This window comes from Opisthorchis viverrini (assembly GCF_000715545.1).
Source record: "Opisthorchis viverrini unplaced genomic scaffold opera_v5_215, whole genome shotgun sequence".
Taxonomy (NCBI): Eukaryota; Metazoa; Platyhelminthes; class Trematoda; order Opisthorchiida; family Opisthorchiidae; genus Opisthorchis; species Opisthorchis viverrini.
The window spans coordinates 676,432-688,399 of record NW_008751868.1 but is presented as its reverse complement, the minus strand read 5'-3'; the positions used below and the strand labels follow the sequence as shown (position 1 = coordinate 688,399).

Here is an 11,968-nt window from a genome sequence, read left to right as displayed (position 1 = left end):
TATTGTTTATTCGCTGACCTGGGCCAACGACGAACTATTTTAAAGAGAACAATTGTTAGTGAGTCTGTTCCATCTGACCTATTTATTTTTGTATATCCAACTTAGCGTAATTATTTTTATTACTTTGCCACACACTCCTGGTAAACTGACTTATTGGGTAGCCAGACCACTACAATGGAGACCAACAATAGTTGAAAGAGAACCGATGGGTCGCTACGATCCATCTGTTAATTATTTTTGTGGTGCCACAGAAAAAAGCCTTCACAACACATCAGGCTTTCAGGTTTGGTTAGTGAATTTGTCACAACGTATATAAACCCTTTTCCAACCATGCTGAGTCTCCTAATGGAATGAATTTCCCAAACCGTTCGTCTGTTGGGGCTGTTTGTAAACACCTACCATTTTTTATCCTGCGTATGCATAAATATAATGGAATATATTTTACAGAAATCCCCGGACATAATTGATATAAAAGCGACTCGCCGTAACTTTTCCAAACACATCCTAAACAACTAAACATCAGTAAGCAAATGAGTGTTTTGTTGACAATATTTTCAGGTGCATAGGCACTAAAATGGCATTTCTGGATCCCTTCTCAAAGTGTTGTACATTCTGCATTTGGCTAGTTTTAGCTAGTTGAACTAGGGTCCCCGGACAAAGTGTCATATGCTTAAAATTCAACCTGATTTTTCAGTGGCGTTTTGGTGGGACAGCACGTTTTCTCTCAAACACAGCATTGTTTATGGACTCTCTTGTCAGCTGCAACAGTGACTTCATTAGAGTGCACGCTCCGCAGATGCACGACACATTTCGTTGTAGTAAGTTTCCTTAGGTTTTCCATACCGGCGCATGAGCAAATGAGTAGGCCAATTGGTACCTCAGTCAAACTTTTAGTTATACTTAGTTCGCACATATATACGACGTGAATTTAAAAAGATATCATTCACAAAAGCATGAGCTCAAACGGGAGGATACGCCTCGGCTGTTGTTGGGAAGCATTTTGTCGTAGAAATAAGCCGCGATGTGTAACGGACAAAACTCATGCAAAGATGAAGACGACAGTTGTTTTCCGATCAGTTATAATGCTGTTTTTGAGCTCGAAATGATTCAGTGGTTAAGACGCACATTTGCTGACCGGAATTTCTATGGTTCGAACTCACTCTCAATTCCCCGACTGTTCCTACTAGACCTAGATAACCTGGTAATATTTTAGTCCCGGTGCTCATTTCGGGTGGTGTGCAAGCTGATCACCGAAAAGGTGTTAGAGGTGAACGAGTATTATTATTTATTTATAATGCTGTTTGGTGACATGCCAGCCTAGGTAGTAAAATTTTAAGTCGAACCTTTCTTTAATTATCAGCGCACTATCGAGGTCTGCGCAGTACTGTCATGATAAAAAACGGCCCAGGTGAAGTGCTAACAAAGTCTCAAATAAAGTTACTTTTTGGGAATTCGAGCTGCCTATCTAAATGCCAAAAGTGAAACTTTATAATGGCCGGGTGCTGTGTTGGGAATAGGGACTCATGGAAGATGAATTTTTCATCAGCATTCTCCGTAGTGAGGCTACACATTCATGATTCATGTGTTGAAATGCGTGGACAAGTACAAAATGGATTCTGTAAGAAATAGGGAAACGAGATAATGTACAACACTTAAGATCAATTATACGAAAGTACGTCCATTCACACTTAAACAATTTTGAGCTCTCCGTATTTGCCAAATGGTGTTGAATTCTCGGAAACTATGAGGTTTTCTGGGTTAACACTTCTAAGTGAAAGTGTCTATGTCTACTGAATTGTTCTGAAAATCATCCACATGGATGGTTTGTTTAAGTGAGTTAGGCTTCAAGGTCATCAGTCACCACCGATTAGGAAAACGGTGCCTAATGTAATGGGATGTCGCAAATTGCGTTGAAACGTGAATCGCTTAAAATGGACGGAAGTTGTAGGTAGTTCTGCAGATGAAATAATTTGCCGAGCTTTCTAAAGTCTATATTGTACTTGTAGACGCAAAATATGCGGAAATATCATCCACGTAATCAGTTTTTGCTATGTGCATCCTGCTTGACCGGACGAGTATCGAATTATGTCATCTGGGTCCTCGAGAATGGCTATTCTTGGTTGTCATCACACATTCATTATTTTCGGATAACCCGTGCGAGGTGTAAAGAACGCAAGGCTTGCAGATGTTGATGACCTATGCCCATAGGTCAAGTTTGGTTGCAAACTGCAGCAGAGTTATCCATTACAACTGGCGAAACTTGCGGGAACGATCATGTCTTCGGTTATAGCAGACAGCCGAACGAACCCACCTGACGCACACACCTAATACGCGGGGCATGCGCATTTACCAGCCGAAGTGTCAACCGTCTGGGTGCATGTGGGTGTTTGCATCATGAACCAAAAGTTAGTTAACTTAGATTGACCTCACCTTGTTTGTTCCAACACCATTATAGTGCTGCCCTGGGAGTCACGGTCTCAAGTGCCTCCAAACCAGGGGACGGGTATACGTGGTCATTCGACAGACAAGACGTTGCCAACCAGGATTCCCTGTCGGTGGGAACTCATATTCCCGCATGAGCCACTCGACTTGCCGGGACACCGTGTGAATGGCATGCTTCAGTATGTCTGAGTGGTATACCCGGTTTTGCAGACTAACATTTCCATCCTCCAGATGGACGTTGGTCACATTAGAAAAAGGGGAGCAGCACAAGATATCTCAGGTTTTGGTTCTTTGGGCCACGAGCTGGTTTCTTTGGAGTAAGAGCAGCGTCATTTGGGAATTTTCTGGGCACAGGCCTACATCTTCCTTCACTGCAGCTGGGGAGAGAAAATGTGAACTCCTAAGGAGTCTCTGTGGCAGCAGTTTTCAATCCACATGTGAGAATAAGTGTTCATTGCCCAGTAGGAGAAGAAGTAAAAATTTACACACGGAGGAAGTGATTCTGTCCTGTGCAGTGGAATTTGGTTCAACACTGCATTGCATAGAGATGCGGGAATGGTATTAGAGAGGACGATTAAAGTGGTCAGGGCCGCTTCTATATATCAAGTAACCTTATCTATCCTCCCGTGTTCTAAGTCAGCCCGAAAAGTGGATTAAACGTTTGTCCATATCCCGGCGCCAGAGAAGTCTAGCTGGAGGTAAGTCTCTGTGACCTTGAACGCCATTAACATTTGTGAAAAGGCTGAGGCAAATTGTAAGCAGTATTTTAACTCTGTTTCTGCTGTATCAAAAGGAAGAGAGAAAGGAGATTTCGCGTCACGAGAAAGGTCAGCAAAGTTAATTAGCATTCACCAGCGTCCTCCAAGGCTTGAGCGCTGCTCATGAAGCGTGACTGTTTGCATCTTGACTCGGTGTTTCCAGTTGTTGATTTCTTGTTATCTTGTGGTGGCTGTGCAATTAAATTTATGGTTGCACGTGGGCTGGAATACTTTTAGGGTGCCCAAACACAACTAACGAACGATTAAGGCCTTCAATCAAAGTATTGGGCTCAAACAACTGAAGTTAAGGCAGCGGTATTTTGCTGAAAATGCAAATAAATGAACATTTTTATGAAACAAATCCCACGCATGTCCCAGCGTCCCACCTGGTAGAGAAGCATACTGCATTCGTTACACCTCTAACCATTGAGTAGTCTGATATGAGATATGCTGTGACTGTCACGCGGATACCACTAGTATAGCTCAATGGGTCGCAGGCGTCACACCAGCGTAAGGTCCAATCTCTTCGTGCTACTCGCTTTTCGGGATGGGGACCGCACGATTCACGCTGATAGAGACACAACAAGATATGGCTGCTAGTGAATGTCAAATGCATTCTTGTTGTCAGTTTCCATCCAGATTGCTTGAATGAGTTTTGGGAGACGTAGGCGACTCGGATTGTTTTTTAGTAAGCTGCATATGTCCCTTCCCATCCATCTCCATTCTTTTCTTCACAATAAGTTCTTGAACTAAATCATGGCCATACGATAGCTAGGCATCAATAATGAACACTGATGTCTTCCTGTCGATGATGCTGATGACGATGTGGCGGCTGTTGTTGATTGGTGGGGCGTTTTCTTTCTCAAAGTTCGGTTTGCACAAACTATCGGTTTTCGGGGGATGCTGTCCCCCGGTGGACGAACGTTTTATTGGTTACTGCTTGGGGTGCACTCTTCATTCGCGTTTTTTTTGTTTATAGCTCCATAGATGTTGGAAAATTCACAGTGAAGTCGCTTCTGTGTTCTCCTCGGGCCTCCGGGAGCGATATGGTTGTCGAGGCAACTCGGTAAGACCCTGTCAAACAGTTCACACTATTGAACCATTAGGGATATTGCTTCTGAAGGCACCCAAAGGAGGCACGATTTCATAGAGGACCACACCCTGAATTCAGTGAGTCCTTCAAAGGCTTGTTTTCTGGCGCTTGCGTTTTGCATTCGCTTTGCCCCCCCCAACTCATTCAAGATCAGCGCGGCCAACTTGATGTACGCGGAATCCTCAGGTACATTCTAGTCGGATTCCCGGCCCTGACAGTGGAGGCCATAAATGCAGTACAGACAATCGTCCTGACCGCTCCTGATAAAGCGCAAATTGACGCCCATAGTTTCACACATTCTGAGGGATATCTCGTGCTTAGCTTCGCTGCGGTTGTCTCATGATGTAAAACCGTCGAGTTTAGCTGCCGAAGGGCTAAATAACTAGCCATTGTGAGACTTTCTGAGCAGGTTCTGCGATCGAATCCAACGTTCGTAGCTGATCGGCTTGTGGTATTACCTGTATTTCTGAAAAAGAGAAAACATAACCATCTTGGAGCTTGTGATATTAGAGCGCTGTCCACTCATGTTCCCTGTTCGTCCATTAGGCATCTGTAGCAATAATTCCACATATATGCGGCAAGTTCAGTCCCAGTGGGATTTTCATTAACTTCAGCACCGATGTCGGTGGTAGACAGCGGATATGTTACAGTTGAGTAGAGCCGCAATCTGTAGTCGTGGTTTACCCATAAAAGCTATTTGGTGGACAGATAATTTAGACCGTTTCATTTGTTAAAAAGACTACACTTGTTTCAATCCTTATCTCTGAAGCACACCTAGCCCAATTTCCGCATGATCCCCAGACATATATCTTGTCCCTAGAAAGGACTTTGTAATGGAACAGGCCAGTTCGGGCTCTCCGTAGGGCATTTAGAAAGGAAGGAGTGGCAAAGAGCCTGAAAGCTTGTTTTTCGTTCCGTAAGATCAGTCTGCCTGCAATTTTTGTAAGAAACGGTCGACTTCTCCAGTGTTATTGGCATACTTTTTTGGGGACGAGCCGCAGATGATCTTAGAATCTGTCGTTCGCCTGTTCACTGGCTATGTTGTGGCGATCTTGAATACGGCGTCAGTTAGACCATCGTCCTCGTATTCAACCACCTGCGATGGGAAACGCTGAATGTTTGTTCAGAGAGTAGATTTTATTGTCGACTTTCGTCGACGCTGCTACTTTTCTTTTTTGCGTTTTGAAAGGCATTTGAAAGCAGTACCATATTGTCCTCGAGCTCCCAATAAAGGAGATTTGTACAAATTTTCACAACTTGGCGGCAACAAATTGGTTGTCAACGAGCGTCTCGCTATCTATAGAGTTCATAGAATATCTGGGAAGCTGACGCGAACAAAAGGTTATCTTGTCATCCTGCAAACCTGTGCATCTAAAATGCCACCTATCCGGGCAAAATCGAAGTTGCGCTCCATCTTTTATCTAGTCAGCCGATTTGCCCATATATGGTTTGGTTCGTCGATAATTCTGACTGACGGCCTGTCGTGCTCTGGATCTCTTGTGCGCACAATGCAAGGAAGAATTGCCACCTGACAAGGGGTTTCCCCGAGAATTTTATACGTGTAGGAGAATCCCAACTAAATGACACGTCGACATATCGTGTGTGCTGGGCAGCGGAACAGTCTGTCGAAACATTCTGCCAGGCAAGTATGAAACCCTTTTCGAACACCCCGCCGACCAGTTACGCTAATGAAAAAGAAAGTAGAAAAGAAAAAGGTGTATAAAAAGTATAAACGTGAAGAAAACCATGCCAAACGGGAAAGCCGCAGAGTTAGCTGACACTCCTTATCAATTTCTATGTCTGATTTTATCATTCATGCTTATGTAATCCTACCCGCTTAATGTGAACACCCCGTTCTCCTGATAAAGTCAACGGAATTGTCTCAAAGAGACAACAGAATATCACACCAACAAACATTTTTCGTTGCTGTTGATATTGCAATAAAACGGGGATATCCAAAAAGCGATTGCTTTACAGGATCAGTGAGAAAATCCTGGAGCCCAGAAGACAGCTCTCCATTGCGATATGTTTAATTTTGATTTCATCTCGAACTGTTGCGAAAGGCATAGTTCCTGGTTAGTTTCTCACAAGTTCTCTGTGCGTCACCATCCATTTTTGTGCACAGGCGCGAAAAAGACAGGGGGAATTTCCTTCCCGGTCTGCGCATGTTAAAATTTGCCCAAATATCTTACGGGAACAGCGTCCGTTAACGTATACACTTAGGGTTGTTGTCTGAGAACCTACCACTTCTTACTTGGTGTATTATCCACAGAAAACTGGCGAAACCGTAAGCCTGAATCCTAGTTATGTGATATTGCTCATGCTGTACCACAAAAAGTATCTTGCCCCCATGGCCACTTATTAGCGCTGTCAAAATTGGCTTGTGGCAACCTCTGGACAACATGCCGTCGAAACATGTACCTGTGTTCCCTTATAGCTCACACTTTTGCCGCTTAACTCCCTGCCGTCAGCTGTTACGGTTTCCTCCCAGCATTGGTATCAAAGTTTCTACAGACCAACTGACCTGTTTCCTGCAATCCTTCAAACGATTCGGGAAAAAAGCAATCCAAAGGCATTCAGCATGGCATTGTTAACATTTACTTTATTTTCTAGGGAAGGGAAAGCCACCGCATCATTTCCTAAAGATGGTGCCCTGTATATACCGACCTGGGGACCAGGTGTAAAATCCCCATAATTTGATACCTTCTGTTTAGTGGACGAAGGCCCGAAAACGTCTAACACAGGAGAATCGATGTACCTCTGCATGAAATCAACAAAGTTAGCCGTTTTTTAGAAGGCCTCAGCCTTTCATTCACCGACTTATCACTTTCGCATAAGCTGTGGGCAGAACAACCGTTACCAGAGGCCCGCGCACCTTTAAAACAGCTTACGATGCAGTCAGTACATCACTGGACCTCTTTTACTGCAACACCACCTCGTTCTCGACCTTTCAGGACCCCACTCAGAAAACAGAGGAATCTATCAATGTTTTTTCAGTCAAGGTACCCGGCTGTTATGGCAACTGAAAATGAACCATAACCGTAACGCAGCATTCTGAAAAGAACAATGGACTACTCGCTCGGACACTCGTTCACCCTACTAGTGCGAGATGCCTCACAAAACACCTCACCCGTAATGGTCATAGACCGGCTTGTTTCCCAAAGACCGCTACCCTCACATACTCTCCTTCTTCATCTTAGCACTCAACTATAAAACTCCATTTTATTTCCTGCAACCATCTTTCCCTGCTTATGATCCCTATCCTCCTTGGTTCACCTCACCTGCAAGTATATTTCCCAACCTTCACTGGTCTTATCCCCGACCTAACCCTAAGGCAGGATGTCATCCTCGCATAGCCCCGTTTTTTCTTTCCAAACGGCCCGATCAGCCTCCTCCCCTCGCACACCCCACACTTCCCTCTTGTCTCCGAGTTCTGGTCAGCCAAACAGAGTGGCAGAATAGGCAGGGCTGAAGTGCAACCATGCAAACTACCAAGACACATGTAAGACCTCTGAGCTTCACGATTTAGTATCAGTGACATTAATTTATTCAATACTACTTGGTGAATCTTGACTCAGTGGATCTGAAAATAGCCTCTCTAAGTCACATCAAGCATTTTTTATCCCATCGTGCTCGGAACATGCTTCTTGGCTTCATATTTTCCGCTCAACTATCGTTTATTAACACTTTATGGCCTAGGGTATGTCTGAACGGACGTATCCCATAACTACGCCCTATCCACTAAGGGGGGCACGGGTTATTTTTTACGCGTCTGTCACATTACCTAGCACCTGGTTATTAAAAATATCGGCAAGTGTGGACCTTGTCAAACCACCCATTGATCGGTGGCACTGACCTCCCGTCCACCAGGATTCGATGCTTTTCTACACACAGTCAATTTCAGTGACAGGCATTAACACCTAGGCAACCAAACTCGGTTTCGCAACCAATGTTAACCGTCACTTTTCGAATTTGTCCTCAGCATCGGGTGTACCCAGCTGAGAGGTCTGACGGAACCCATCCTCCTTCCCCACATTGACCAAGTGATTTTCCGGGTCCTCAATGGCAACTAGAACTCTTGTGAACCCGATCGTTGCGCCTGGCCGATCAAGTTTCTGAGAACCACACACTGGAACCCATCTGATATACTGTCTACGTGCGGGAATCCCACCTTCACCTTCTGAAATGGTCTGAACGCCCGCAGACATTTGCACGTATACATTTGATACCATACCACTGTCAAGGTCTTCGGCTAATGTGGATTCTAGAGTACGTTTTTTGCACCTATTTGTGATACTAGAGCCTGCACTTGCCAGACAGGATCCAGCCCCAATGTAACTGAAAAGGCATGCCGGCGCTATCGTACTTCTATACTTGATCGTTTTTAATTTATAAAAGCCTAGTGATTAGTGTTATTTATACGCCATAAAAGTAGGATTTTATTGGCACATCTATGAAAGGGGGGCACCACAATGCGCCAGATGGCCGTCCTATGGTTCTTGTCGACCTCCTGCATCAGACTGAGAAGGCCTGATCCACCCTACTCATCCTGGTATCAGGCCACATCTATCTGTCATGAAAAACCGCTATGTTACTCCCACCTTCAGAACAAAGTCCAGTAAAAGAGAAACAACAACCGTAATTGTCTAACTTTTCCTAAAACACCTGACGGGTTTCCACACAATCACCTTTCCTAGATGGGAAGAGCCTAACAACAATGGCATTCTATTTCGCTGAATACTAGCCCTCCACGTCAGCCGGAAAGCTCTGTTTTCGGACCTTTCGAGCCATAAGCGGAGTTTCCCGAGGAAATTATGATAAATCATCCACAAAATTCAGCAAACGTTTGCCTTGCTTATCAACGCCGGATGCTCGAACGTGCTACATACAGCTGACTGAGCAAAATTTTAAAACAACCGGGATACCCTACAAAGTCCTCAGTGTCCGTTCATCTCAGCGTAATCAAAACTCTTTCGTAATCGGCTACGACAGGATTGCGCGTAGGAACTTAATGACGTCAATCTCATTCATTCAAACTCAGCAAATCAGACACTATACCGACTGTTTCCGGGTAACCGAAACCTCCACTAATGCCATACGGTTGGTTCATCCTATCCATAGCGAATCTCCAAAAAACCGCCCTCCCAACATTGTTCACCGCCCATCCTTGGTTTCTTCTGGAGCACCACAACCAAGTTTGGAACCCCAGGTTTAAGCGTGATGTATTTGGCTTTATTTTTGCCAGTTATTGGCGTTGTATAAAGATAGCCCTCAGACAGCCTGTGCTGAGGACGTTGACACCGGACGAACACTGTATGGGCTCTTTTCTGAGATATTTTCAAGAAAAGTTGATCCTCCCTGTCCCAGATACAGTCCGCTGGTATACCACTACCAAATCCTTCAATGGAGGTTGCGCTGACTTGTGAAGAATCTTTTTTCAACCCTTCCACATCCTCGTGTTCTCTTCGTACATACACAAAAAATTTAACACCCTCGAAGTGTAGCGTCGTCCATCCCATATTAATGTTCTGCTCACACTCAAGCGGCGTCCCACACATCCTCCCCTCATTCCCTTGGCCAAATATAAACACTTTTGGCATATTGTTTCCTGACACAGTTCTTCATACTCTTCTAGCCTATTATGAATTTTGCAGTCTTATCCTTACAACATTGACCAGTAAAGTCCATTTATCGCTTTTTCAGACGTCATTCTCTGGTCTCTTTAACTGAAGTGACCATTTTCTTCTCAAACATTTACTAATCCAACTTTGGTGAAGGCTGATTTACACTTCACCAACCGGCTAGTACTAGACCAGGTTCAGAGGTGGGCTTATTTGATATCCAACCCGTTCGAGTATGTTCTCTTTAAGCCCTATTAGAAACTATTAACGCTGTTATACTCACCACCGCCATTCATGATGGGTAACTGTTCCCATCACTTTCAATCACCCACCCAGGGAGCAGCAATCGATTCCGAACACCCCGATTCTACGGGCCTCCGGCTACTACCTCGTGTTTGCGACAGTTGGTCGAACACAGCCTCAAGAATAGGTCAGATGAAGTTTCAAAATCGATCTTGGTGAATGGACAATCCATGCCACCGCGTAGATTGGACAAGAACCAGTTACATGTTGGCTACCCGTTGAACCTACTGAATTGAACTGAGTGACTGGCAGACTGACCTTCAGTAAAGAGCGGGGTTTTCTGCCACCTTTCGGGCCTAACTTTAGCCCACTTTGTGCTGTGCGTCAGGCATGTCCGCAGAGGTCCCTCCAGGCTACCATGTGAAAGTAATTGGTGACTCAAGATTCGTCATACCGATGCGTTATTCTAACCTGACACCGATCGGGTCTGGAGCACAGGGATACGTTGTGTAAGTGGCGTACGTCGTTTAACTTTTCTTGGGTATCCTGAGCTTCTACAGTGTATTAGTCATCATGCTCGAACTCTTTTGGGCGCGCGCGGGTCCACGCTGAACATCTTTCTGAGTTTGTTAAGGATGATTTTTTTCTCCGGGTTTACTTGTAACCACCATGTCCTCGTTATTTTGTTGAATGAAGACGCAGCGTCTGTTTCGTTGAAATGAAAAGGACGTTGACATCCGTTATGAATACTGTGAAGATGTGAGACAGCGTTCATGCTTCTTCCATGGACTGATGGAGTTGCAATGGAGTATTCACAAATCTGCTGTCTTCACCACGAGCCCAACAGAGTACCCGAGGATGCAAAAATAGAGTGCACCCACCCATAGGCAGGGATCTTCCGCGGTTTCAGGATGGAACGGTCACCCCTCGGCGTCCGATAGTTCTTCATTTATCTCCGGAAGGAGATCCTCGGTTCGCGATCTTTCTCGGCGTATTCAGAAATTAGCACAGAAAGTCTCTTTGTTTCGAATTTTACCTTTTCCGACTCAAGGATCCCGGAGACCTAGAAGAGGGGGTGCCTTTTCATGCTAGACTCACCAGAACTACGAAAGTAAAGCGCTGAGCGAAAAGCTGGTGGTCGGCGCACTCAACAGATGGTTAGCGAATTCCTCGATGTTGCATGTTAATGCACGACAATCCTGCAGATGCCATTCACTCTGATTTAAGAAAAAAGGGGTTCTGAACTCCATCCTGACGTATTAGAATTGCGTTAGATAGCCCTCTCTAGCTTTCTGGAAATTGTCGTTTGATTCTTAACTAAATGCAAATCCATCACGAAGAGTTGGACCTTACAGTGGCGTGACGGTTTGCGCACCTCAGCGATCCATTGAGCTATACTGGAGTGTCCGGCGACACTCACAAAGTCTCTCGCACCAGGTTGGTCACTGGTTAGAGGTCTGACGAACACAGTTTCCTGGCCCTCCAGGTTGGGGGTTGGAACATGTGGCGACTTGTTCCGTAGAAATGGTAATACATTCGCATTTCCCGCCAAACGCCGCTGCCTTGCGGTTAGGCTTTTGAGCCAAAGGCTTTGAGTGAGGACCCTAATCATCCTCCTGTCTAAGTGTGGGCACCCTGGCAGTATCCCAGCCCACGTACAACCATGAACTGCACATATACAAATAAACTCATGCCACACCGGCCGTCGCGTGGTTCCATCAGCCGGGTCGCCTTACTTGCTGCATACAGCAGGGCGGGTAAGCGAAAACAGGCTACTGCTGACGCCTCCCTTCGTTCTCTTTTACATACCT

The 11,968-nt window shown here is 45.1% G+C and overlaps 3 protein-coding genes across 3 annotated transcripts in view; 1 reads left to right on the top strand and 2 right to left on the bottom strand.

Moving 5' to 3' along the window:
- Positions 1-8,252: 8,252 nt before the first annotated feature.
- On the bottom strand, positions 8,253-8,525 carry T265_08329 (hypothetical protein; the record flags this gene model as incomplete). The annotated part of the gene is made up of 1 exon (XM_009174095.1): positions 8,253-8,525. One exon carries the CDS (start codon positions 8,523-8,525, stop codon positions 8,253-8,255), a length of 273 nt encoding a protein of 90 aa, XP_009172359.1.
- An 879-nt stretch (positions 8,526-9,404) lies between these two features.
- Positions 9,405-9,812, bottom strand: T265_08328 (hypothetical protein; the record flags this gene model as incomplete). The annotated part of the gene is made up of 1 exon (XM_009174094.1): positions 9,405-9,812. The coding sequence occupies one exon, from the start codon at positions 9,810-9,812 to the stop codon at positions 9,405-9,407; it is 408 nt and encodes a 135-aa protein (XP_009172358.1).
- Positions 9,813-10,492: 680 nt separating this feature from the next.
- The window catches only part of T265_08327 (hypothetical protein), a gene marked incomplete at both ends in the record, with an annotated part of 40,709 nt that continues 39,233 nt past the window's right edge, over positions 10,493-11,968 (top strand). The window contains one exon of the mRNA XM_009174093.1: positions 10,493-10,666. Within this exon, the coding sequence (XP_009172357.1) occupies positions 10,548-10,666 (119 nt within the window). The remainder of the gene's footprint in view (positions 10,667-11,968) is intronic.